Consider the following 24,217-nt stretch of genomic DNA (forward strand, 5'->3'; position numbering starts at 1 on the left):
CTTAAACTTTGCTTAAACTACACCTAGAAAGTAGGTCACTTTGATCTCCTCAACTTCCTAAAACCAAAAGGAAAGTATACACAATCATAGGGGGACCGCTTTCTTACTTTACTAATGATGGTTCCTTCAAATTTACTTTAGAAGCCGCTCGCTTAGGCCGCGATCGTTTAGATAGACTGGCCGAACTGTTGAAATAAAAAAAAAAGTTTAATTTCACGGCGACATTGTGGCGCAGAATACCGGAAATGAATTAAAAGCTAAACTCACTGTGATTGTGAAGACTTGGCCGTTGAATCGCTACTTTTGGGCGGGGACAGTAAGGTCACCTGCTTCCGTCTTCTCAACGAAACGTTTATTGCGTTTTGAAACGAATTTTTCTCCGGCGGTGAATTTAGCGCCTTTTTCGACACCTTAGACGACACCACCGTGTTCCTCTTCCTTTCCCTTCGAATGAAAGCTTAGTTAAAATTATACGCGCGAAATGAAGAGACATACGATTTTCTGTTGGTAACGAACTCATTCGATTGCTTTTTCAATATGCCCTTTTTAGACATAGGTGCGGCTGGACTCTCCGACGGTGTGGCATCTGTCGGAAGAGATGATACGCTACAAAAATCATAGAAAAATGTGTACAACTGAAATTGTGACTTACTTTAATGCTGAAATTGGAGAAAGTCCCAATCTAAAAGAAAAATTTAGTTAATAATGTGGACCTTGTCAATCAAGGGGGGGGGGGAGGGGCGTTGAAAATCTCGCCTTCCTCTCAAGCAATCGATGGCATTTATTATAAAACTTACAAAACGGGTAGCAGGTTCTCAAAATATTTTGCGTTAAAAAGAAGACTTTTAAGAGCCACCTACAATAGGCGTAATGGCGGAGGGGTAAACCACTTTGGAAGTTTCCGTTACAAAATAAAAGCAATGCTTGGTTTCAAATTATTAACGGCGGTCGAAATGCCTGGCCAGCGGTTAACTCCTTAGAGGATGGTGGTTCTGTCGCCAGTGGGCGGTGCTGAACCCTTCACAGTCCGTGCTCGGGCGCCAAATTGTAAAATTTATTTTCGGACTTAAACATTTGCCCGATGTGTTGCTGTACTTTACAAGTTTTTTGGCTGACTTTCTCGTATACGAGGCCGGTCCGCATCACCGGATGGCGCCGCTATCGTAAAAGAAACTTATTTCTGGAAGGGAAATCGCGCAGCGAAATCAAAGAGCGCTTAGATGCCGTTGACGAGTTTCACCGTGGCATCGCACTTTTTCTCACACACAAAAAAACAATGGCGGGAAACTGTTGGTTTCAACAGCATGGTGCACTCGCGCACAACGCCTAAATTGTGCGAAATTATCTATCGGACAAATTTCCTGGAAAATAGAAAGTGTGTCCGATAGGTATTCTCGAACGAATAGTGCGTTGTGTGCAGGAGCACCATACTGTTGAAACCAACAGCAAATTTTGTGTTTTTGTAATCGTGTCATTTTAATTTTGCAAATGTGTCACATCTCGTACATGTAAGTGCATAGTGTCATATTATTTATGTTAAATTTATACAGGGGGGGCCATTAGTGTATGGGTGGACGATTGTGGGTTTATTAACGCGCGTATTTAAAATTCATTGTGGGGGAAAGTTGAAGGACCCTTAAGGCTACAATCTAAAAATATTTTCACCGAAATTGCAATTGTTATACAGGGTGATTTATATCAAAGTTGCATTTTTTTAATGGAACCCCCTGTATATTATTACATATTTCTTAAAAATGTAATAAAATCCTACATTTGATGCGATAAAAAAACTTGGTAGTTCCATTTAAAAAAGCAAAGTTCTTATATTTATTTGTGTATAATTTTTGTTTTTCTTGTAAAATTTCCCATACCTTTGATTGAAATGGACGGAGTGATTTCTTTTAACACAAAAGAAGTTTAACTTTAGTCGTTCGGCGTATGTTAGTAAATTTCATGACTAGTACCACTGCAAAGTCAAGGCCTTCTAAGTTTTATGATAACGGCGATATTCAATTTTTACTGGACATCTACTTTTTAAAAAAAAACGACGAATTGCGGCTAAACGACTCTTTTTAGATATCATGTGTAATACATTAAGTCACACTAAAATTGACCAAGGAATCCAAATATGTAATAATATATAGAGGGCGCCATTTTAAAAAATGCAACTTTGATATAAATCACCCTGTATAACAATTGCAATTTCGGTGAAAATATTTTTAGGTTGTAGCCTTAAGGCTGGACAGTACATACAGAACGGAGTATGTAAAGTTGCCTATTGTCAATCCCCAAATTTGGTTATTTATAATATTAATTTGTGTTCGATGGTAAAAACATAAACTTAGTATAATTATAATGCACATTTTCTATCTGTATAAAACCAGCCACGCGGCGGAAGCTATCTTTTCGCGCTTTTTAGAAAAACTTTTAAGTTGTTTTTCCAAGATAACTTATCTATAAATGAAGTTGGAACAATTTCCAAAATTAAGATACGTTCGTAAACTTAATATCTAGGCAATAACGCCAGGAAAATTTATTTCCTTTTTTCTTTTCCAAAATATGACACCCTAACAGCCCTCGACGTTGCCCTTAAAAAAAGATTATTTTTTATTATACCTGTATCACAATCTCCGTTTTAAACACTCAAATGCGTGCGAAAAAGGGCCTTTAAAACACACGTGCTTTAAAGTTGCTAAGTAACGATACTTCAAGTATGACTTCTGAAACTGTCATCTGGATGAAATAAAAAAATCCTCTTAGGTCGCTTTCTGTAAATGCAGAACATTTCTTTGGCTTTTGTACCTATCCTTTGGTTGAAGCTTTCACAAACGCGCGTAATTTAGGGTATACTTCCAAATTTGTTCCACTTTTTAATCGCAGCATTGCTTTAAAGTTTTGAATGAATGCACCAAAATATAGAAGATTTAAATACCTTTGACATTTCCTTCATATATGCCAGCATGATGCATTTAAGACTGTATTCGTAAGTAACTTCCTATTCATCCATGGAAACAACTCTTCATATTCTTTATAATAGGCTTTACTGGAGTTGGATTTTACACCTACCAACGTTTGTTTAGATTTTACAACAATCGATTTAATTGACGGTGTATTATCTTTTTCAACGGAAATCGTTTAATTCACAAAGACGATGATTTTTATAAGCAAACGTCAAGTGACATTTCCATGGCAATCGTGAAATTACGAACACCCAGCCCACTTAATTCGACATGTATTCGAGTATAACGTCAATATGACTTCATTGTATTTCCTATTTTTAAATTATACTGCAGGTATAATAAAAAATACTATAAGATACACGTGTATAATTGGTCTTTAGAGCACTTGCAACGTTAAAGGCACTCCGCTTTGCGTCGTGCCCTTAAACTCGTTGCGCGTGCTTTAAAGACTTGATTATACACTTGTATCTTAATATACTATTAAAACATTTTAGTAAACCCCGGCGTTATTGTCTAGCTAAAGCATTCACCTTTCACAGGAATATTCGACCCCTTCTTCAACTTCACTCAGAATTAAGATATCGTGGAACGAAATCACGCGTTTTCGGGCAACGGAACGGGTGTACTGTCCAGCCTTAAGGGTCTTTCAAACCTCCCCTACAATGAATTTTAAGTATGCGCGTTAATACACCCTGTATATACACAGACTGTAAGGTCTCTCAGCACAATAAATATAATAATAATAATAGTCGTAATAAAAAATGCTACTTAATACAGTACGTCATTTTTTGCGGGCCATATAAAAAACTAAAGTTGGTGATGATTACTCCGAAACGAAACGTTGTATTTAAAATCCCTCAACGGTGCCTTAAAAAGTGGCAATGAGAAAGTGTTTTTAGCGCATTTTTTACTTCTAAGGGAATGGTCCTAGAGTCCTGGAATTTTTTGCAGTAGATAGCCTACACCTTGAAGGTGTGCCAGACGGCCATCAAATTACGCTGTCTAAAAGCCCCCCCCCCCCCCTCCACGAATTATTTCCTGAGATGCTGTTTTTGAAAATAAAACATGCATAGCTTTTACATACGACAACCAATTGGTCTCAGATTTTACATACGCATGCCTTTAGTGGTGCTAAGTTAAACTTTAGGAAATGGGGAGAAGAGGGGGGGGGAGGGGGTAAACACATGTTTTACCCTTCATGGTATTCTAATGCAAGGTCTCATCGAAATAAATTGGTTTGTACAAACTACAACTTTCCCGTGCGACTCTTTTTCGAGATCGGGATTCGAGACGGGGCCTGAGGGGGGGGGGGGTTAAAAATTAATTTTACCTCTCATTGTATTCTAATTAAAGGTCTCAACGAAAGGAACCGTTGTTTTCTACCCACTACTGCTCTTCTTTCTCTCCTCTTATCAAAGTTCGGGGTGGTGGTGGGGGGAACTAGTTTTATCCTTCACGGTACTCTAATGAAAAGTCTGAACGAGAGGAATTAATTTCTACCAACCATAGCCCTCCTCCTCGACCTGTTATCGTGATCGGGTATATTCCCTTATACCTCAAGAACGGATTGTTGGAAGAGGGTAGTCACAAAGAGCGATTGAGACGTCTGCAAGAAATATATCCATTGGTGATGTCAAAACAAAAGCTATTTCGGTAAAAAAAAAGTGCGCTTTATCTGCACAACAGTTGTGCACAATTTATACTTTTTATTTTTTGTATATGGAAATCAGGAAAAAATAAAAACAAAATCGGCAAACTTCGGATCTTCTTGTATATCTTCGGAAGTAATCGCAATTTTCTTTAAATCTTTAAAGCATGAAACCCCACCGTTTTGGAAAAACGACCCCCGAAATCCTCGCACAAGTCTCCAATATTATCAACCCTCCCTCGGCCGAAAATACGTAGGTACTCGGCACTCGAGCACTTTTCGGAGGGACCGCTTGGTGTTCGATACTCGAGGGTTTACTTAAAGTGATCGGCGCTCGAGCGCTTTTTTCTGCCGACGAGCGGTTTTTCCGCTCATGAGCGTTTTTTTTCGCTCGCAAGCACTTTTTCCGCTCCCGAACGCTTTTTCCGCTCCTGAGCGTTTTTTTTCGCTCGCAAGCACTTTTTCCGCTCCTGAGCGTTTTTTTTCGTTCGTGAGCGCTTTTAAACGCCCTCAAGCGCTGAAGAATCAAGCGCCGCTCGCGAGCGTTTTTTTCCGCTCCTGAGCGCTTTTTCCGCTCTTGAGCGTTTTTCCGCTCGCGAGCACTTTTCCCGAGCGCTCGCGATAAACCGCTCGAGCACTTTTAGGAACGCTCGGAACTCGCAAGCGGTTTCGCTTTGCAAAACAACTCGATGCTCGCGAGCATTTTTGAGCAAATAAGAGTGCTCGTCGTTCGAGCGGTTTTTTTAGAACGCTCGACCCAGCTCTGCTCACGAGGGTTTTCTGTCGCCCAGTAACGGCATGACGACTACTGAGCTTTGCGTAGTTTTCCCCCAGCTAACGCCATTACTCCCACTCCGCGCTCTTCAGTAATTGTTTGAAACTAGAGAGTTCATTATGTTCCACCCTGTATAACAAAGACGCGAAATTCGGAACAAAACGATAATAAATAACGGGTTATATACCCTACTTTTGACGTAAGCATTTTTGCCTAAAGAAGATATCAGTTTAAGGGGATGATTTATTGGAGTTTAACTTTACCTACCTACATAATCCAGACGAATGAGGTGAAGCGGTCATTTCTTTTGCGAGTTGCGATAAACTTTGCCACTACCACTATTTTGAGTGTCACTTAATTTTGTGTGCAACTTTAAAATCTTGTAACTTTCTCATTTGTGGAGGTATTTTAACGATTCTTTTGCATTTTTGTTTCATTTTATTTAAACTGAAAGCTTCTCCAATGCATCAAAACAAATAATTTATTCACGTTTTTTAACAATAACCATATTCAAGGACTTGACCCCTACTGAAAGGTGGAGGTGGCGGCCTATGGCGCAGTTGAAGCTCGACTATGGTAATAAGGGTCCCTGGTTCGAATCCAGGTTTAGAATGGATAATTGTAAATGTATAGTGTGACTGAACCCCCCCCCCCCGCCCCCCAAAAATACAATAAAAAACAATAAATTGAGGAACCTCGTAGTAACACCTCGTGTAGCACATTATACAGGGTGTGATGCTACAATCTACAATACGAATATGGTGCACATTTTTTCCAAAGTGCTTTACCTCTTGGTAGCGGACCCTTCCCTAAACAGGGGAGCGAGGAGCAACATTGTCAAGTATGCATCACGCCCTACAAATGCATAGTTTCACAGTTTACTTACTGTGACATTGTGTGTAGTTTATTGTAATCATAAGTGTCAAGTAAATTGCTAGGTCCCTCCAGAGGATCGTCACTGGCCGATCTGTTACCAGCTTTGGAAGGCGACGCACCAAAGTGCAGTTTCTGTAAGCCAAAGTTAAAAAAATTGCGAGAGAATGAAGTTTATACTTTTGGATTAGAACGGTCCACGGTTCTTCTCCCCTTCTTCTTACGCGAAATGGCGCTCTGATTTTCGGCACTGGTATTCGCGGCATTTAGCGTAGAAGTACTTTGGCTATATATAAAGCTGCTAATGGGGGTGCTGGTACACGAACCCTTCGGAAACACGGTCACTAAACTGTTCGGTTCGATATTCTCCTGCTGTCTTTCATCGTTTAAATCGATACTCTCCGTAGAGGGACCGGCCTCGGATGCCTTACTGTGTTGTATATCCGACGGTTTGTATTTGTTCGACTTACTGGAACCTCGTATCGTCGTGATCTTCGAAAGGGGATCCACTGGGGACAGAAAAACTCTCACCTGGAAACAAATCTGTAGACGAGGAATGCGTAATTCCGCTTACGTCACGAAAGACGCCCGACAGTAGAGGTATTTGACCGGTTCCGTGCGATCTGCCGCTATTCGCCAGAGAGTGCCGTCTGCTCGACAAGGCCAAGCTGTCTATTTCCTCCTCCTCGATCGAACTCAATCGCCTACAAAATTCGCCCATCAATAACCGGGTAATTCAAAACCGATCCGCTTACATGTCAATATTTAATTGGACGTCCTCCGAATCTACGGATCCTTCCGAATTTTCGTCCGTACCCTCATCTAAAGAGCGAAATTATAAAAGTGCGAATATTAAGAACAAAAACCTACTGCTTGCTTCGACGTGCGACTGCTGTTCGGGATTCTGCCCGTATGTCTGCCTATTCGTGCGCGTTCGTCTCTCGAACGAATCGTTCACTTGCATCTGAAAAGGACGGCGATTATTCGAACAATCGCGGGGCCGATTACTAACATCTCCATCGTGGTCTCGACTATCATCGTCGCTGTAATCGTTTTGGACAGCCTGCATAGTACTGGCCGTCCGACGCGTACACACTTCGGCGAAGGTATTCTCGTTCACTCTTCTCAAATTAATCGTGGGACTATAAATGACGTGCCCGTCGATCATCGGTTTAACGGCCTGCGTTTTATTGACAGAATGCGACATGGACTTGTTTCTGGTTTGATTGAAGTTCGTAAGCGACAGATCTTAAAAATGGACGATAATTACGAGGACATTTAAACGCTTAAAGTACCCATATTTGCGATTCGTTTAGCACAATTAACGCTGTTCAGAATTTCCGTACAGTGATTCGATAGTGTAACTATATACGTGAGGCTGTCTCGCGCGGATGCGTCGATTTTCTTAATGTAATTCTCCAATTTCTGTAAAGCGGGGGGTTAGCGGCTTGAAAGTACGGTGCAGGCTTACTTTTATACGGAGTGTTGCGCTAAACAGCTCCTGCTGAAGGTAGTTTCTTTCGTCGGTGGTGCGCTTGTATAACGTTTGTGTTTCCGCCAGTGCTTTGGACAGTTCGGTATTTTTTTCTTTGAGAAACACATTTTCTGAAAATGAGCGTTAGGTATCTGTATTTAGGAAGGTTTTTAAACAGTGACATCTCCAAGGAAAATTAAGGTTTGAGGTTAGGATGATCAACAACAACTTACCAGATGGTGATGTTCCCTTTTGATCTTTGGAAAATCGTTGAGATGTTTTCTGACTCCTTTCCATTCTCATTGCCAAGAAAAAGCTAAATACAAACGAATTATTCTCTGCAGCTACAAAACCATAACCAAAAAAGCTTGAGCATAAAACGAGATATCACAGCGCATGCGTTTAATTTCAATTATTTTAAGCATATACAGGGTGTTTTTTTAGGAGTGCACAAAGCGACCTGTTGTTTATGGTGGAATATCTTGAAAATGATTCCTTTGATACCCATTTGATAATGAAAATTCATTAAGGTAGCCACACATACAGGCAAAACTGTTCAATGGAGACCCTGAGGATTTCCTATAAATTTATTTATTTATTAAATTTATTTACGTTTATTGATCTCATACACGAAAACAAAAGTACGTCGATTAAAATATTGGAAAAAGCTAGCCTAGCTATTGATACAGAAAATCAGATATATTATAGTAACCGTTTTGGATTAACATGTTCTTTAATCTATCTTTGAAACTCGCTTTTGCTGGTGCATCTATGATCTCCTTAGGGCAGCTTGTTATAGATTCTAATCGTCATACACTTAAAACTGGCATCAGTCAGCCTTAATCGATGTTGTGGTAATAGTCATTTCTTGTCGAATCTTGTACATCTCCCGTGAATGGCTAGGTTTGTACGAAATTTGTTGAGGTTCCCTCTGACATAGTTAGCCGCCTCATACAGAGAGGGTAATGTCAATATGCGTTCTTGAAATAATGGTTTGCAGGATACCCCACTTTTGGCACCCACCAAGCATCTTATAATTTGTTTTTGACTAACAAAGACACTCTTTCCATAGTTTGAGTTACCCCATAGCAGTATATCATATTGCAGCCTGGACTGGACTTCAGCATAGTTAAAACTCTTAAGAGTGCTGATATATAAGAAGGTACGAAGAAACCTGACCTGGTAGCAGACAGAGCTTAATTTATTTATAATATTATTGCAATGGCTTTCCCATGTTGTAGAACTGTCTAAATGAATTCCTAGAAATTTTGCGTTGGTCACTTGGTGTATGATATTATTGTTTGTCCGTAGCAAGGCAGTATCTTCGTTATAGATTCTACCCGCATAGACTAACATAAAATACGTTTTATCAGTATTCAGGTATTCCGTATTTGAGCAGAACCATTTAAAGAGCGGCTCCAGTACATCTGTGGCATGACTGATGACATCTTCCAGTGCAACTTCTCCTAGCAAAATAGATGTGTCATCTGCATACATGGTAATTGCTGCATCAGCAATATATAGAACTAAATCGTTCACGAAAGTAATGAATAATAGAGGTCCCAGAATGGAACCTTGCGGGATTCTAATATTGACATCTTTCACATTTGAAGTAATATGGTGTCCACCAGTCGTACCAATTGAGTGCGATGATGTAAATAGGATTTGCACCATTCTTGAGCAATACCTCTAATTCCATACATATGCGTTTATGTACAAGGATGTCATGTGGGCCACAGTCAAAGGCACGGCTCAGATCACAGAAAATTGCAAGAGGATTTTCTTTATTTTCAAGCATTTTCAGAAGGCTGTTGTATAGAAACTCATAAGAGCTGTCATTGGAGACTTGTTTTTTTGTGAAAGCATGTTGGTTCCTTGCAATAATGTTGTATTTTGTATAAAAAGCAGTTATCTTTTTAAGCATGGCATATTCTAAGATGTTGGACAACACAGAGAGCAACGAAATCGGCCTATAGTTTGACACAAGCTGAGGATCTCCTTTTTTAAAAATAGGAACAACAGCAGCCGTTTTTAGTGCTGCTGGAAAGGGACCATTCATTAGCGATTCATTTACCAGATAAGTTATTGGTGCAAGTAGTTGGTGCTTGGCTCTTTTAATAAGAACCACAGGAAAACCATCAGTACCACAGGAGGTGGTACTCTTCAGTTTGGAGATGATTGCATTAATTTCTGATTCAGTACAGGGTATGATGCCCATACTGTTAGGATTGAATTGCATATGCTCAGCACTAAATTCAGAATATGGAATTTTACCAGATATTTCAGACGGCGCCCTTATAAAATAGTTGTTAAACAACTCAGCTACAGTGTGCGGGTCCTCAATCAATTTGCCCTCCACTTTTAAGGCTGGGATATTGACTGTTGTAGTAGTTTTTCCTTTGAACTTATTTATTATGGTCCAGGCAGCCTTTCCCTTATTTGAGGAATTGTTCAAAATGGAATTACAATGGGTGGATAAATGGGAGTTGATTATGACGACGATTATGCTTTGGGGGCAATTGGTTGGTGGAAAAGCACACTAAAGCTCGCAAAAAATGTCAGGGTTAATGAAGAGAAGCAATAATATTCCCATATAGGTACCTAAATCTCTTTTCCGAGAAGGTTTGCCCTAAGGAAAGGCTGGGCCCTCCAAGCCTAAAGGAGCCTTTTCTGACGTCATATCTCATTTCATTTAATTAATTAATTATTATACACTGTGAAAGTCTTAAATACCTTTCTACTGGCTTTGGGAAATATTCGCCCCGCTACGACACTTTGCTAAAAAGAGATTTGATTATCTTAGAAAAGCGAAAGGGGTACCTCTAATTCAAATCGTAGCTCCGCCACTGGTTTTAACACAGCTTCAATGCGACGTTGCCAAACTTGTAGATTCCGTCATATGCAACCAGGTGTAATATGACAGTTCACAGACAAAATAAAAATATTTTCAACAATGACGTTTTGACAATTAAACGCGTATTCGTTCCTGTTTTGCAATAATGCCAGAAATTGCATATAAATTTTTCGGTATAAATCTGTGAGGTATTCCACGTGCAGATCGAGATGATTAATTTTCACAAAATGTAGAGGTACATTCGATGTGCACTTTTCAGTGTATTGATTCCCATGCTTTAACAAATTATTATATTTAAACAAATTACGCGTTTCTAAACGTTTTATTATAATGGAGACCGTGGGGGATTACGAGTACAGCAGCAAGGATTTAATAGGGCACGGTGCGTTCGCGGTCGTCTTCAAGGGAAGGCATCGAAAGGTCGGTAACCCGCCGCTCAAATTACCTAATCGGCCAATTCTCTCGTAGGATCCTGCCAAAACTGTTGCCATTAAGAGCATCACGAAGAAGAGTCTGGCGAAATCGCAAAATTTGTTGGGGAAAGAAATTAAGATTTTAAAGGTACGACGTTGTCTCCTTTGTTGTACTCTCGTTTCTGTTATCTAAATTTGGCTATCATTCGGTGTTTTTTTGCAGGAACTGACCGAGCTAAATCATGAGAATGTCGTCGCACTTTTGGACTGCAAGGAATCCTCTCACAATGTCTATCTCGTTATGGAGGTAAGTCACTTTGGGCTTGATAATAACTCCTTTATACAAGTAGCCAAGGTTACCAGATGAAAATGTATTTTCCCAACCGTACTGGGAATTAGGTCGCGCATCACTGAGTTTAATTGTACTTGATCTGCAAGTCGGTGTGCTTATACACTTGATTTGTAAAATGAGTTTTGGGATCAACAAAATGTGGACATGTCCAATTACGTCCAACATAAATATAGTAGGGGGTGGGCAAATGTTTCCAATAAACGTAAAAGGGGGTGGTGATCAATTGATCCCACTTTGTCCATCAACTGTTGAGTTAATAAAAGTTGAATTAAATAATTATCTTCGTTTGTTTTCTTAGGGCTGTTGATTAATTGCAATAAAAATAGACTGACGACTGATCTGCATAGTAATCGCGTAAAATCGAAAATGTATAAATGATTATGTGTTTCTTTTCAAATGTTAGGGACAAGACTTTAAACCAAATTTTGTCCTGCATTGCTATTTTTAAAAAAGATTGAGAATTGAATTGTTGTAATTAGCACTTGATGGGTATAAACCTATCGGAAATAACAAAATAAACAATAAAAATGGAATGTTTCCATTGTAAAAATATTAATTAATTAAGAAAATGGGTTTTTAGCATTCTACTGGCACTATTGTGTTATTCCTGCATCGCTTATTCTGAAAGCTAAAAGCCATCCTGATGATAATTTATGAATTTCTTTGTCTTAAAATAAGGAAATAGAATATCATAGTGTGTATGAATGTCAGTTTTTCCTTTTAATAAAACAGTTGTCCTGACCTGAGCTGAGCTGAGCGTCGGAAATGGGCTCATTTTCACTTTGAATTGTTGAGGCATGGGAACCTGCAACTGAATTGGAGGGTTACCCAATGTTTTTTAAAGGTTTAGTATTTTATTTATTTTAATATCACATCCATAATGGGCTATATTGAATTTTATTTCTGAATAAGCATGAGATACAGCCATCGTGGCTTAACTTGATTTTTTTAAGTTATTAACGGCCTTAAACCCTTTCTGATTGGTAGTAAAAAATATACTAACCAATAGAAAATTAGACATCGCCATTTTGAAGATAATTCGCCTTTGTACTTTTTGAATTTTTGAATCATTTGATTTTGATTTTGATCATTTTTTAAAATTTTTAAATCTTTGAATTTAGAGAATTTAATATGCCGTCTTTATTAAAATATACAGGGTGTTCCGTTTAAAAAAATGAGGTTAAGTACGATAACTGACCCCGTTTATTTATTTTGAAAGAAATGTTTAGCACAGAAGTTTTTTATAATAATTGGTGAATAAGACTAAAACATTAAAAAAAATATAATATTGATTTAGCAATATTAAAAAAATTTTTTTGAAATGTTTTTGTGCTTTTTGAATCATTTGACAATTTTTTCGAATTTTTTATTATCACTGGTTATAGTATTTTTGAAGAGCATTTAATTTGCCATCTTTTTAGATTAAAATATACAGGGAGTTCTGTTTAAAAAAATGAGGTTAGGTGTGATAACTTTTTTTAATTGACCCCGTTTACTTATTTTGGAAACAGCAAATTCTCAATTTCAGAATGACGCTTTTTAAATACAACACCATGTATATTTTAATCTATTAGCATTAATGCATTAATATATACTGTAGAATCTCGCTAATTCGACCCGCGTTAATCCGAACACACTGAAAATGATACCTCTATCTCGCTAATCCGAACGAATTCTGAATAATCCGAACAAAAGTACGAACGCTGCATAATTCTTCCACCAAAACGTGCGCAGGTGCTGGGCGTTTTGATATTTATGATATTATTTACACTGTTAGGAATTCATTCATTTCTGTATGATTTGTAGTGTTTACTTCTCAATAAAAACATCGATTTATTGTTAATCCGAACAATTCACTAATCTGAACCTCCGGTCCCAATTAATTCGGATTAGCGAGGTTGTACTGTAACACTAAAAAAAATCAAAAAAATGTAATATTGATTCAGCAATATTAAGAAAATTCAAATATGTTTTTGAAATGTTTTTGTACTTTTTGAATCACATGACAATTTTTAAAATTTTTTAAAAATATTTTTGAACTTTTTTCAATCAGTTGATGTTTTAATATCCCTGATGTTACATTTTTGAAGTGAATTGAATATTCCAATTTTTTAGATTAAAATATACAGGGTGTTCCGTTAAAAAAAATGAGGTTAGTTACGATGTTTTTTAACTGGTCCCGTTTACTTATTTTGAAAACGTAAATTTCAGAATGAACCTATAGTTTTTTAGTTAAAGGAGACACAGAAGAATGTTTGTTACAAAAGTTTCTTTCGAGGTCTCTTTATAATGATTGTTGAATATTCATTCTACCATATTCAGAATAAGTATACGGGGCTAGACAAAAAAGGTATCGAACTTAACCTCATTTTTTTGAATACAACACCATGTATATTTTAATCTTAAAATAGTGTATTAATATTCATTTTTTAAATATATATATACCAGGAATGATATTCAAAAAAGATGTAAGCGATTCAAAAAATTCAAAAGCGATTTAAAAGATGAAAAGCCATTTTAAAAAAATTCAAAATTATTACTAAAAAATATTCTATTTGTTTTAATTTCAAATAAATAGCATATTTTTGAATCATTATTGAATTTTTTTAGGGTTTTATTTTTGAACAGAGAATTTAATATGCTGTATTTTTGATGAGAAATATACAGGATATTAAAAAAAATGAGGTTAGGTTCGATTAGTGTTTTAATTGATGCTGTATATTTATTTTCAACACGGCAGATTGTCAATTTTAGAAAAATGATTATTGCAAATGTTTCTTTATGATTGTTGAATAATTTAATATGCTATATTTTTAGATGAGAATATACAGGATGTTTTGTTTCAAAAAGTGAGGTTAGTTTCGATTATTTTTTAACTGACGCCGTATACTTATTTTGAAAACGACAGATTCTTTAATTTTTATTATAAAGAAACGCTTTTAATAAATATTTTTCTGTATCTCTTAGCTAAGAAAATATAAGATCATTTTGAAATTTTTTGATTTCTTAAGCGAGCGAATTATGATACCATTTCAAAAAGAGCACATGACGCTTAATGCTAGTCCTTTGCAAGGGTTCACTCGACTACTTACATAAAAGACGTTTTTCGCAGAGAAAAAAACTAAAACAAATATAATAAATAATAAAATGGGAAGATATTTTGCTTATTACATTAAAAACAAAACGATAATTTGATACACATAAAATGAAAAACACACAATACCAAACTAAAAAAAATGCGACAATACACAAAAATAAAAAATTCGCGTATTTCTCTATACAGGTCTGTAATTAAAAAAATCCCACCAATGGAAAAAATTGCTAAAAGCCCGGTAAAAAAACACCAAATAAAAATTCGAATAAATTTGCGAGAGAAATAATCTCGGAAATAATTAAGAAATGTAATTTAGGCAAATTAAATAAAACAAGAAGACACATTTTTTTATTTAAAAAATAGAATAACACAAAACATAAATTCCATTAAACCTACTAATACATCAGGGTGGACGATGGTCTGGACCACCCTGTATACCAAATTTCATGATCCTAAGATCTTACTTTCGAGAATTCTCATGCGAACATCAATTTTGACAACAAACTAGGGATTCATAAATAAATTAATAATAATAAATAAATGAATTTGAGATGCTATCAAAAAACTTTTTATTTGCGTAGCCAATTTGCTAAAATTTTGACTTGTTTTAATAAAAGAAAACCGGCAAACACGAACGGTTGATATCTTCAAGAGTTTTCTTGGTTTCCTTACTTTAGGACTGCTGGTTTCCAGCATTATTAAAAGGGGTCTGAGATAGAGTTTCAGAGTGAGCATTTCACATACCTACACTATGGTTTCAGATGGGCTGTTTTTCAGACTGAATACCCGCTTCTTATGGAGAGAACTCCACTCCCTCACAACGGACACCCCGTATAATACCTAGAAAACTTTGCGGAAAAATTGTCGGCCTTCATTGAATTACATCTACCCGTTTGTATGTAAATTGATAGCGAATGTTTCCAGAAGTCCTTGCGACACACCAATCATGCAACACCTTAATGTGTACAAAGGCCAATGAGTACGATGAAAACACTTCAGGAAATTGTACAATTACTGCGGAATAGAACTTGTAATTAAACGGTAATGATAAATAAATTAATAATTAAAAATGATTCGTCCAGTTCTGTTAGGTTTAGAGCGACTCAGCAGAATTCTGTAATTCGAATTTATTGTACATTTCATTTTATCCCAGCACTTAATTATACATCATCCCCTTTTTGTTTTACCCCGATTCGGTGTTACACTTATTTACGCATTTTTTATTTATATATTTTATATTAAAAAATTAAATAAATACAATAAGTATTTACACTTCCGCCTTCTGCTTCCGTTATAACACTTCCGTTGCATTAGTAGGTTCTGACTATTTTGGTCAAAGTATGAAGTAATTTTTTGCCAGAACATTTGCGTTTTTAAATTTCCAAAATTATATGCACGGTATCCGAGAAAGAACACTATGGGCACGGTAAAAAATTTGGTTAGATTTAAATATTTTGAAAATTTTACGGTTTTACGAACTATTTTTTTCTTGCGCATTAGCATTTGACCTAGGAAAAAACCAATGAAACTTCTCCGCAGCAACTTTTACCTAATACTCTTTAAGACGGCGTTGTTAAATTGTTTAATCCATTTCGCCTTTGCGGAACCACCAACTTCATTTTTTTTAAACACGGTCCTGATATTCCGATTTTTGTATTATGAATTCAATGATTATGGTTGAATGGTTTTTATCGGGTTTAATTAATAAAATTCCTATTACAGATAAGGGATAGTGAAATGAGTTCTTCATTAGAAGACATAATTAATAGATCATGAATAATTATGAACAATTACACGGTTAATTATTGTGTTTTTTTGTTTTTCTTATTAAATTGTCACTGTCGATTCAGTCGTTGGATTCCTATTAAATACGTAGATAATATAAACCGGTAATTCTCCTAGTTAATTATATATTTATTTAAAAAAAAATCTTTGTACAGGTCCGTAATTGAATTCAGAATGAAAAGGGCTCTAAGAATACGATATTGGAATATCCTAGGGGGAAACACGTTCCATTTTTGGTGTACACCAAAAATTCAAATTCAAATTAATTCTCGTTAATTCAAATTAATTCACGTTAATTCAAATTAATTCACGTTAATTCAATTTAATTCACGTTAATTCAAATTAATTCACGTTAATTCAAATTAATTCACGTTAATTCAAATTAATTCAAAGGGGTGTACACCAAAAATTCAATGTTGTTTCCCCCTAGGGAATATCAGAACCGTATTTAAAAAACATTAAGTTGACGATGGTTCCGCAAGGATGAAACGTTGGATAAAAAAATTGACAACGCCATCTTGTATTCTATTATTTTATTCACAGGGGAGCCCGATCAGGCAGCTCGCCAAAGGCCCCTTTTCTTTCGTAATTAGGTTCAGAGCACGTTCCTCTCAATAAAGGATAGGGTCCTGTTTAGCGTAAGTTTCTTCACCCTCCCCAGTTCCCAATGGTTGTCGCGAAGGAGCTGATGTTTGCCTCTAATCAAGGCCTCACAGTTACTCGGTAGTTTCATCTGCCTCGCCACAGAATCTGCACGTGGGCTCCTCCACTAGCCCAATGTTGTGCAGGTGATAGTTGACCATCCAGTGCCCTGTAAGGACACAGACTATCTTACTAATCTGGCTTCTATTCCGTGGGTCCGGACGGACAGACGGACTTATTACTCTTAAAAAATGCGCTAAAAACCACTTTCTCATTGCTATTTTTTGAGCTCTAATAGACGCCGTTAAGAGGTTTTCAATACCGTGATGGTCCATACCAGACGACCATCAAATTTCGAAATTTCGCTGTGTAACCCCCCCCCCCCACGCTACCGCCCCACGAATTATTACCTGAGATGCTGTTTTAGAAAGTGAAACGTGCATAACTTTTACATACGACAACCAATTGGCCAAGTTAAATTTTAGAAAATTGGGGGTGGGGGGGTAAACATATGTTCTACCCTTCATGGTATTCTAATGAAAGGTCTCATCGAAATAAATTGGTTTGTACAAACTATAACTTTCCCGACAGGGCCTGAGGAGAGGATGGGTTAAAAATTAATTTTATCTGTCATTGAGGAGAGGGGGGGGGAGGAGTGGAACTAGTTTTATCCTTCATGGTACTCTAATGAAAGGTCTCGACGAAAGGAATTAATTTCTATAAACCATAGCGCTCCTCGGGTATATTCTTTTATATCTCAAGAACGGATTGTCGGAAGAGGGTACTCACAAAGGGCGATTAAGACGTTTGCAAGAAATATATCCATTGGTGATGTCAAAACAAAAGCTATTTCGGTTAAAAAAATGTTTTTATCTGCACAAGAGCTGTGCACAATTTATACTTGTTTTATATGGCCTGTAAAAAAGTACACACTGTATTCACTCACGCTCATTTGTTTATAGATAATTGCTAATTAGAGATAAAAAGGGGGGGGGGTTAATTAATTAATGCTTTGTCCCCTTTTAGTCTGAGAGATTAGGAAAAAAGTTCGCACTTTTGAGTAAAGCTATGAAAATTGGCACATATGCTCTTTGGCGCTTCCTCTTAAAGTTCCGACGTGGGCCACGCTCATTTGTTTATAGATAATTGCTAATTAGAGATAAAGGGGGGGGGTTAATTAATTAATGCTTTGTCCCCTTTTAGTCTGAGAGATTAAAAAAGTTCGCACTTTTGAGTAAAGCTATGAAAATTGGCACATATGCTTTTTGGCGCTTCCTCTTAAAGTTCCGACGTGGGCCACGCTCATTTGTTTATAGTTAATTGCTAATTAGACATTAAAGGGGGGGGGGGGTTAATTAATTAATTTGTCCGTTTTGCGCATGGCGATAAGTGCCATATAAAACTTATGTCATTTAATTGCTTAGCTTTGTGGGTAATTATGTGAGTTTGGAGCCTAAAAAAAATGGAACAAATGTAGAAATCGGCTACTTGGCGCCTGAATGGGTAGGCAATTCCTACTCATATGGACTTACCTGTGCCCCAGTTGTCCACCACAAATATTCTAAACGTTTTTCCACAACCATGGAGCGTAGTAGAGGCGAAAAAAGTGGTCCAGGCATTTTTAGCAATCAACATTTGTCTAAGACTTCAGGGGCAAATGAGCGTGGCGCCACGTCGGAAATTTCAAAGAGCATACTTAAAAATGCGAACTAATCTCATTATAGGTCCTATGCACCGAAACCTTGGTAGAGCAAAAGTTTTGTTTATTTACAAATTTCGCCAGATCGCCAAAACACCCCTGGATGTGCTCTTTCTATCTTACCACCCTTCTTTGTCCAAATTTAATGTACCATCCTTGTTTTATGGCGTTTTACTGATCTTCACAAAGCAGAAGAGGGTTTAATCTGGAACGAGGAGTAGCGGAAAATTCTTAATTGGGGCATTAAATTGCCATCCCTCATCTTCTTCTCACCTCCCATCTAAAGCGAGCGAAACGGGATATAATTTGGAATGGGGCAGGAGTAACTGGAGCACTTTTTTTTTGGAATGGGGGTAGGAACAATCGGCTACCGACAGATGGGGTGTTTTAGAACAAGCGGGTCGCATTTTGTGCCCCTTTATTCTGGTTAGTTTTCATTCAGTGGTACCCGAACTGGAAGGTAGCACGAACGACATCAAAATAATCCTGCCGGCTCCATAACGAATTTATTCCAGAAACAATTAATATTTTAACCGAAGCCAAAACAACCGGAAGCCGATCTATTAATTCTTCGCCTATTTATACGACTCCGCTATTTAAAAATGGGGCTTTGAACTGCGTCGCAATTAATCTAAGTTCTATTAATAAAATACTTATGTACAAACTGCTTTTACCAATACAAAATATTCATCGGATTGGGGTTGTCATTAACTTACTTCGGTAGTGGTATACAAAATGAACTATTTTTACGTCTTACAAATAAATACAGTGTAAACTTGTCTGATTTTTAAGTACCCCCCTCGCCAGTAGTTTAACTTGCCCCGTCTGGCTTGAAGGTTGTGGTCGTGGGCTGATAGGGGCTGCCGCTGTTGCGTTTGCTGCCTGCGGGAGCGCTGTTAACGTCACCGTTCTCCTTGCCGAGGTGGTTGTTCATCAGCGGCTCCTTCTCGACGACGTCCAGTGGGATTTCGGCGCGGATGTTCTTGTTGGCGACGATTTCCTTCAGCTCGCGCTCGACCTGCTCGGACTCGGCGCGCGCCGTTTTGTTCTTGTAGAACTTGTAGCCGAAGGCGGCGAGCCCGGCCACTACGACCAGGACGACGAGCACGATGAGGATCGTCGATCCGGTGTTGCTGGTCGCGGTCACCTCGCCGACTTTGGCAGGTTCTGGAAGAGCGACTGTGAAATGTGGCAACTTGGGGTGAGCTTACCTTCGGCTTCCTGCTGAATTTTTTCAGATTTGTTCGCTTGCGCATCAGTTGTGTTTTCCAGTCTTGGTTGCGGCTCTTTGATTTCAGCGGGGATGTCGGTGACTTCAGGGGAGGTTACGTTGATGGTAGCTGGAATGTTTGGGACAGTGTCGTTGGGCTTTACCTCTGGTGGAATCACTCGTGGCTCCAATTTGGGTGCGATTGTGCTAATTTCAACGTGCTTTGTCGTTTGTATTTCAGTTTCGTTTGCACTTTCCACCGGTGACTCCACTTTCTCCTCTCTGGGCTCCAACCTCGGTTTGGGCAGAGGAGCTTCGGTGATTATGGCTTCTTCCTGTACCTCCACCGGGGTCGTTTCTGGATCATGTACAGCTGTCGTGTGATCCTCCTCTTCAGACTCCTCATAGTTAACATAATTCGAACATTGTACTGCGGGAATGTTGACGTCTTTGCTTCGGATTGTAACGGTTAAATTAAACGACAAGCACAACTCTTTGAGGAGCGGCTTATTTTCGACCGGCAATATCACCTTTTCCAAATTTTCAATTGTACTGAAAGGCGTGGTGGGAAAACTCTAAAAGCGCAAATGACTCCAGCTGCCGTACCGGTTAGCCACTTACCTTTTCCTCCAGAGGGTTATCACTTAGATCTATGGTTTTAAGATATCGCAGACCGTCAAAGGCCGACTGCGGCAGTGCCCGAATGCCGCAACCAGAAATGTTCAAGTTGGCGATTTTCGAGATGAAAATTGTCGAATACTTCGGAAACTCCAAATGCTTGTTTCCGGATAAGTTGATGGTTTGAAGCTTCTCATTTTTTACGAACGCCTCTTCCTTGATGTGCGTTATGTTATTGTCCGACAGATCGATCTCTTCCAGTTGGGGATATTTCGAAAAGTTCTAAAAATGAGAGTCGGACAAACTCAAAAAATTTTGAATACTCACGTAGTCCTTCAGTGATGTCAGTCCCTTTTTGGACAAGTCCAATCTTGTGATACCTCCCTCTGGTGATTCACTCGAATGATCTAGGATCTCCTGGGCGAATCTACAACAAGTGAATACGTGGTTAGCGGAATGGGTTGGGAGTGGTCAACTAAAACCCCCTCGCTGTTGACATTTAAATTTGGTTTCGACCAAACTTACCCCAAAGCGACCAATAATGCAATTCCAATTATTATTTTAACCATGGTGATAATTTGGGAATTGAAACTACCGTTAGCTGATTTGGATGGAAACGATATAAAGTCATCTATGTATTTAAGATAAGTTTTATCTTATCTGGTGCAGGTAAAATAGGTATGTGTAGTGGAAATAACAGCGTACGTAGAAATTTCCGTTTAAAAATGGATTCACAGTCTTAATGGTACTTACATGAAATTTGTGATAAAGAAGAGAGTCACAATAATTTTTGTCATTTTATCTCCATCATATCCAGAGGTCGAAAGTATTACTAAACTTATATTCTTACTTTCAGTGTTTTCTAAGTTGACACCTCAGTGTTTGCTTATTCATAGTTTATTCATTCTGTCTAAATTCAAAATTTAAGGCTATAGCTATTTATATAAGGAGCTCGTTGGCAAGGTTAAGATGTGTGGCCGTCATTGGCCACCTGACTTGGTACATTGTTGTACATAAGATAACCACACAACTATTATATTAATGAGCTTCAAATTATCAATTTTATGTTAATTGGCCATTAAGGCCGAGTCGTATTCCACGCATATATTTACGGCTACTACTAATGCACGCAGTCCCCTTCCCAGGTTTAATATAACGCGCGCTTCCTACAGTTCTTAAAATAATCTCATAATTCTTTTGGATCCACTGTGTGACACTTTATGAATATGTAAAGTGAGTTTCTGTGCATTTTATGTAAATGAACTCGGTCCTCCCACTGTATTGACGTTATTTTTTGCGCCTCGATGTGTTTTTTTACTGGCGCGTAATTTGAAAATGGACTTCCAAAGCTCAAGATCGCCGTCCTGACTCATCGTTACTCAATCTGATACCATATCGTTGGGTTGTACGAAATTATCTATGGGAATTATTCCTGGCGCCTGAGCATTTCGAACTTTTGTGCCAATTGACATAGATACAGTGCTCTCGAGCCTCCATTTCGTCCAGAACATCGCACAGCGTATATGTGACGTGAAGTATAGCTATCCTTTTCTAGCAATAAATCGTCAAGCAAACAACATCTGTTAAATATTCCATTGCCCATTGTCATGTAAATCCATGTGAAGTTAGCAGCCAAAATGTCGAAAACATAAATAAATTATCAAAGTCCTCGTGCGAGATCGTAGGGGCTTATATAATGCAAGAAGAATCAAGCCCTTCCTCCAACATTTTCGAGATATTCACAATTAAGTTTTGACATCGCCGCTAGAGGTGTCTCTTCTAGACGTTTCGTTTTACCCTTTGAAAGTACCCTCCTTCACACTCCGTTCTGTGGATGTTTGCACTGAAAGTCACCAATAGCTATGTCTCGTCCTGACGGTCCACTTACCCTTCATGAGTACCCCTCCCGACACTTCGTTTTCAAGATATCCGCTTCGACTTCATCAATAGATACTAGGTCTCCATACAGTTTATTTTGCCTTTGTGGGTACTTTCCTCCGACAAACCGTTTTCGAGATATTCACTCTTAAAGATTTGACAGCAGCAATTTGCAGACGTCCCAATCTTCGTTTGTAAGGAATTATTTATATCCGATCACGATAAGGAGTCGAGGAGGAGGCTATGGTTAGTAGAAATTAACTCCTTTTGTTGAGGCCTCTCATTAGAGTACCATGAAGGATAAAACCAGCCCGAGCCCCCCCCCCCCCCCCCCCCCCCCCAATCTCCTCTTTTAATAAAGAGTGAGAAAGTAGGGCGATAGTTGGTGGAAAACAATTCTTTTTGTTGAGACTTTGGATTAGAATACCATGAAAGATCACATTAATTTCTACCCGATCCCACCCTCCCTCCGGCCACCTACTCATTTCGGAAAGGAGTCGTGCAGGGAATTATAGTGTTCAAACATTTGACTTGGCACTACCAAAGGCATGCGTATGCACATTTTGAGACCAGTTGGTTGTCGCATGCACGTTTTCCTTATAAAAAAAGCATCTCAGGAAATAATTCATGGGGAAGAGGGGGGGGCGAAATTTGATGGCCGTCTGGCACACCTTGAAGGTATAGGCTACGTATTGCAAAAAATTCCAGGATCTTAAGACCATTCCTAAAAGTAGTTTAAAACCGCAGAAGTGGGCTCGGACGGACCAACAGACGGACGGACGGACAAAACGCAAACAATAGCACATTTTTTTAATTCCTAAAAAAATGCGCTAAAAATGACTTGATCGTAAGAACCTAGTAATGCAACGGAAGTTTATAACGGAAGCAGAAGGAGAAGTGTAAATACAGTTATAAATTTGACAGAAACACGTCTGACGACCGATTCGGCTGACAAACCCCGCCCCCGCTCACGTCACACGCCGTCTCGTTCCGCCAATCACAGCGTAGAATCGCCTTGCCATATTTGAAAAATTCAGATATACTTCCGTTATACAATATCGGAAGCGGAAGCAGAACTTCCGGACTTGCGGAAGCGAAAGCAGAAGTCTGTTGCATCACTATTCTTACACTTCTCAAATTTTAGGATAGTTTACCGCGCCCACAGACGGTTGCCAAAGTGATTTTTAAAATTCAGTAGGTAGAAGGGATTTACTGTCTGAATTTTCACGAACTGGCTCTTGGTCTACGAGTGATGTCACAGTGTGCGACATCGGCACATTTAACCAATAGCCTGAAGAGCTAGCAGAAGTGAGAAAAATTACGCTAATTGACAATTAATCGCTTACTGCCTACCTGGCGCGGTGAAATCTACCCCCCCCCCCTCCAAATATATAAAACTTTATACAGGGTGTTTCATAATTGAATGTCAATATTTAAGGGGGCGATTTTTGGGTACATTTTAAAAAGAAAACTTTATATGAACCTATGTCATAACTTTTGAGATACAGGGTGGTAAAGTTTTAAAAAATAAATCATTTATTATTTATATCTCTAATACCCCTCTAGATTTTTAATGAAATTTGGCATGTATGTACTATGTATTCAGAGGAATTTTTTTTATGTAGGAACCACAGGTTTTTAATTTTCACTAGTGGGGTTCGTACGGAATTATACATGCCCATTTTGGCAGACATTGATGGTACGCCACTGATTTCTCTGAAAATAAAAATTATTCTTGAAATACCCAAACAAATTTGATCTCTTTGTTTTTTCAATCCGATGCACTGTTGGGGGATTTCAAGAATAATTTTTATTTTCAGAGAAATCAGTGGTGTACCATCAATGTCTGGCAAAATGGGCATGTGAAACTCCGTACGAACGCCACTGGTGGACATTAAAAAAATGTGGTACGTTAAAAAATGCCTCGGGATACATAGTACAT

At 38.2% G+C, this 24,217-nt stretch overlaps 3 protein-coding genes across 4 annotated transcripts in view; 1 reads left to right on the top strand and 2 right to left on the bottom strand.

Moving 5' to 3' along the window:
- Positions 1 to 12: 12 nt before the first annotated feature.
- LOC116178961 lies at positions 13 to 8,115 on the bottom strand. Its single transcript, XM_031498628.1, has 14 exons — positions 7,964 to 8,115; positions 7,728 to 7,861; positions 7,552 to 7,681; positions 7,269 to 7,504; positions 7,127 to 7,220; positions 7,012 to 7,078; positions 6,831 to 6,960; positions 6,437 to 6,787; positions 6,270 to 6,391; positions 653 to 682; positions 496 to 606; positions 268 to 444; positions 108 to 185; positions 13 to 57 (listed from the first exon to the last, which is right to left on the bottom strand). The coding sequence occupies exons 1-14, from the start codon at positions 8,031 to 8,033 to the stop codon at positions 36 to 38; spliced, it is 1,752 nt and encodes a 583-aa protein (XP_031354488.1). The 5' UTR covers positions 8,034 to 8,115; the 3' UTR covers positions 13 to 35.
- Positions 8,116 to 10,633: 2,518 nt separating this feature from the next.
- Positions 10,634 to 24,217, top strand: part of LOC116179151 (serine/threonine-protein kinase ULK2) — a 30,063-nt gene continuing 16,479 nt past the window's right edge. Inside the window, exons 1-3 of the mRNA XM_031498868.1 lie at positions 10,634 to 11,004; positions 11,053 to 11,145; positions 11,221 to 11,304. Of these exons, the coding sequence (XP_031354728.1) occupies positions 10,915 to 11,004; positions 11,053 to 11,145; positions 11,221 to 11,304 (267 nt within the window). The 5' untranslated portion in view covers positions 10,634 to 10,914. The remainder of the gene's footprint in view (positions 11,005 to 11,052; positions 11,146 to 11,220; positions 11,305 to 24,217) is intronic.
- Positions 19,057 to 21,492, bottom strand: LOC116179152. Of its 2 annotated transcripts, none has more exons than XM_031498869.1 (5): positions 21,151 to 21,492; positions 20,725 to 20,824; positions 20,401 to 20,679; positions 19,781 to 20,354; positions 19,057 to 19,736 (listed from the first exon to the last, which is right to left on the bottom strand). In XM_031498869.1, exons 1-5 carry the CDS (start codon positions 21,192 to 21,194, stop codon positions 19,381 to 19,383), a joined length of 1,353 nt encoding a protein of 450 aa, XP_031354729.1. In that variant the 5' UTR covers positions 21,195 to 21,492; the 3' UTR covers positions 19,057 to 19,380. The 2 variants fall into 2 exon arrangements, with proteins under 2 accessions (XP_031354729.1, XP_031354730.1); XM_031498870.1 differs by lacking the exon at positions 21,151 to 21,492 and adding an exon at positions 20,923 to 21,079.

The sequence above is a fragment of the Photinus pyralis genome, unplaced genomic scaffold (assembly GCF_008802855.1).
Source record: "Photinus pyralis isolate 1611_PpyrPB1 unplaced genomic scaffold, Ppyr1.3 Ppyr1.4_LG8, whole genome shotgun sequence".
NCBI lineage: Eukaryota > Metazoa > Arthropoda > Insecta > Coleoptera > Lampyridae > Photinus > Photinus pyralis.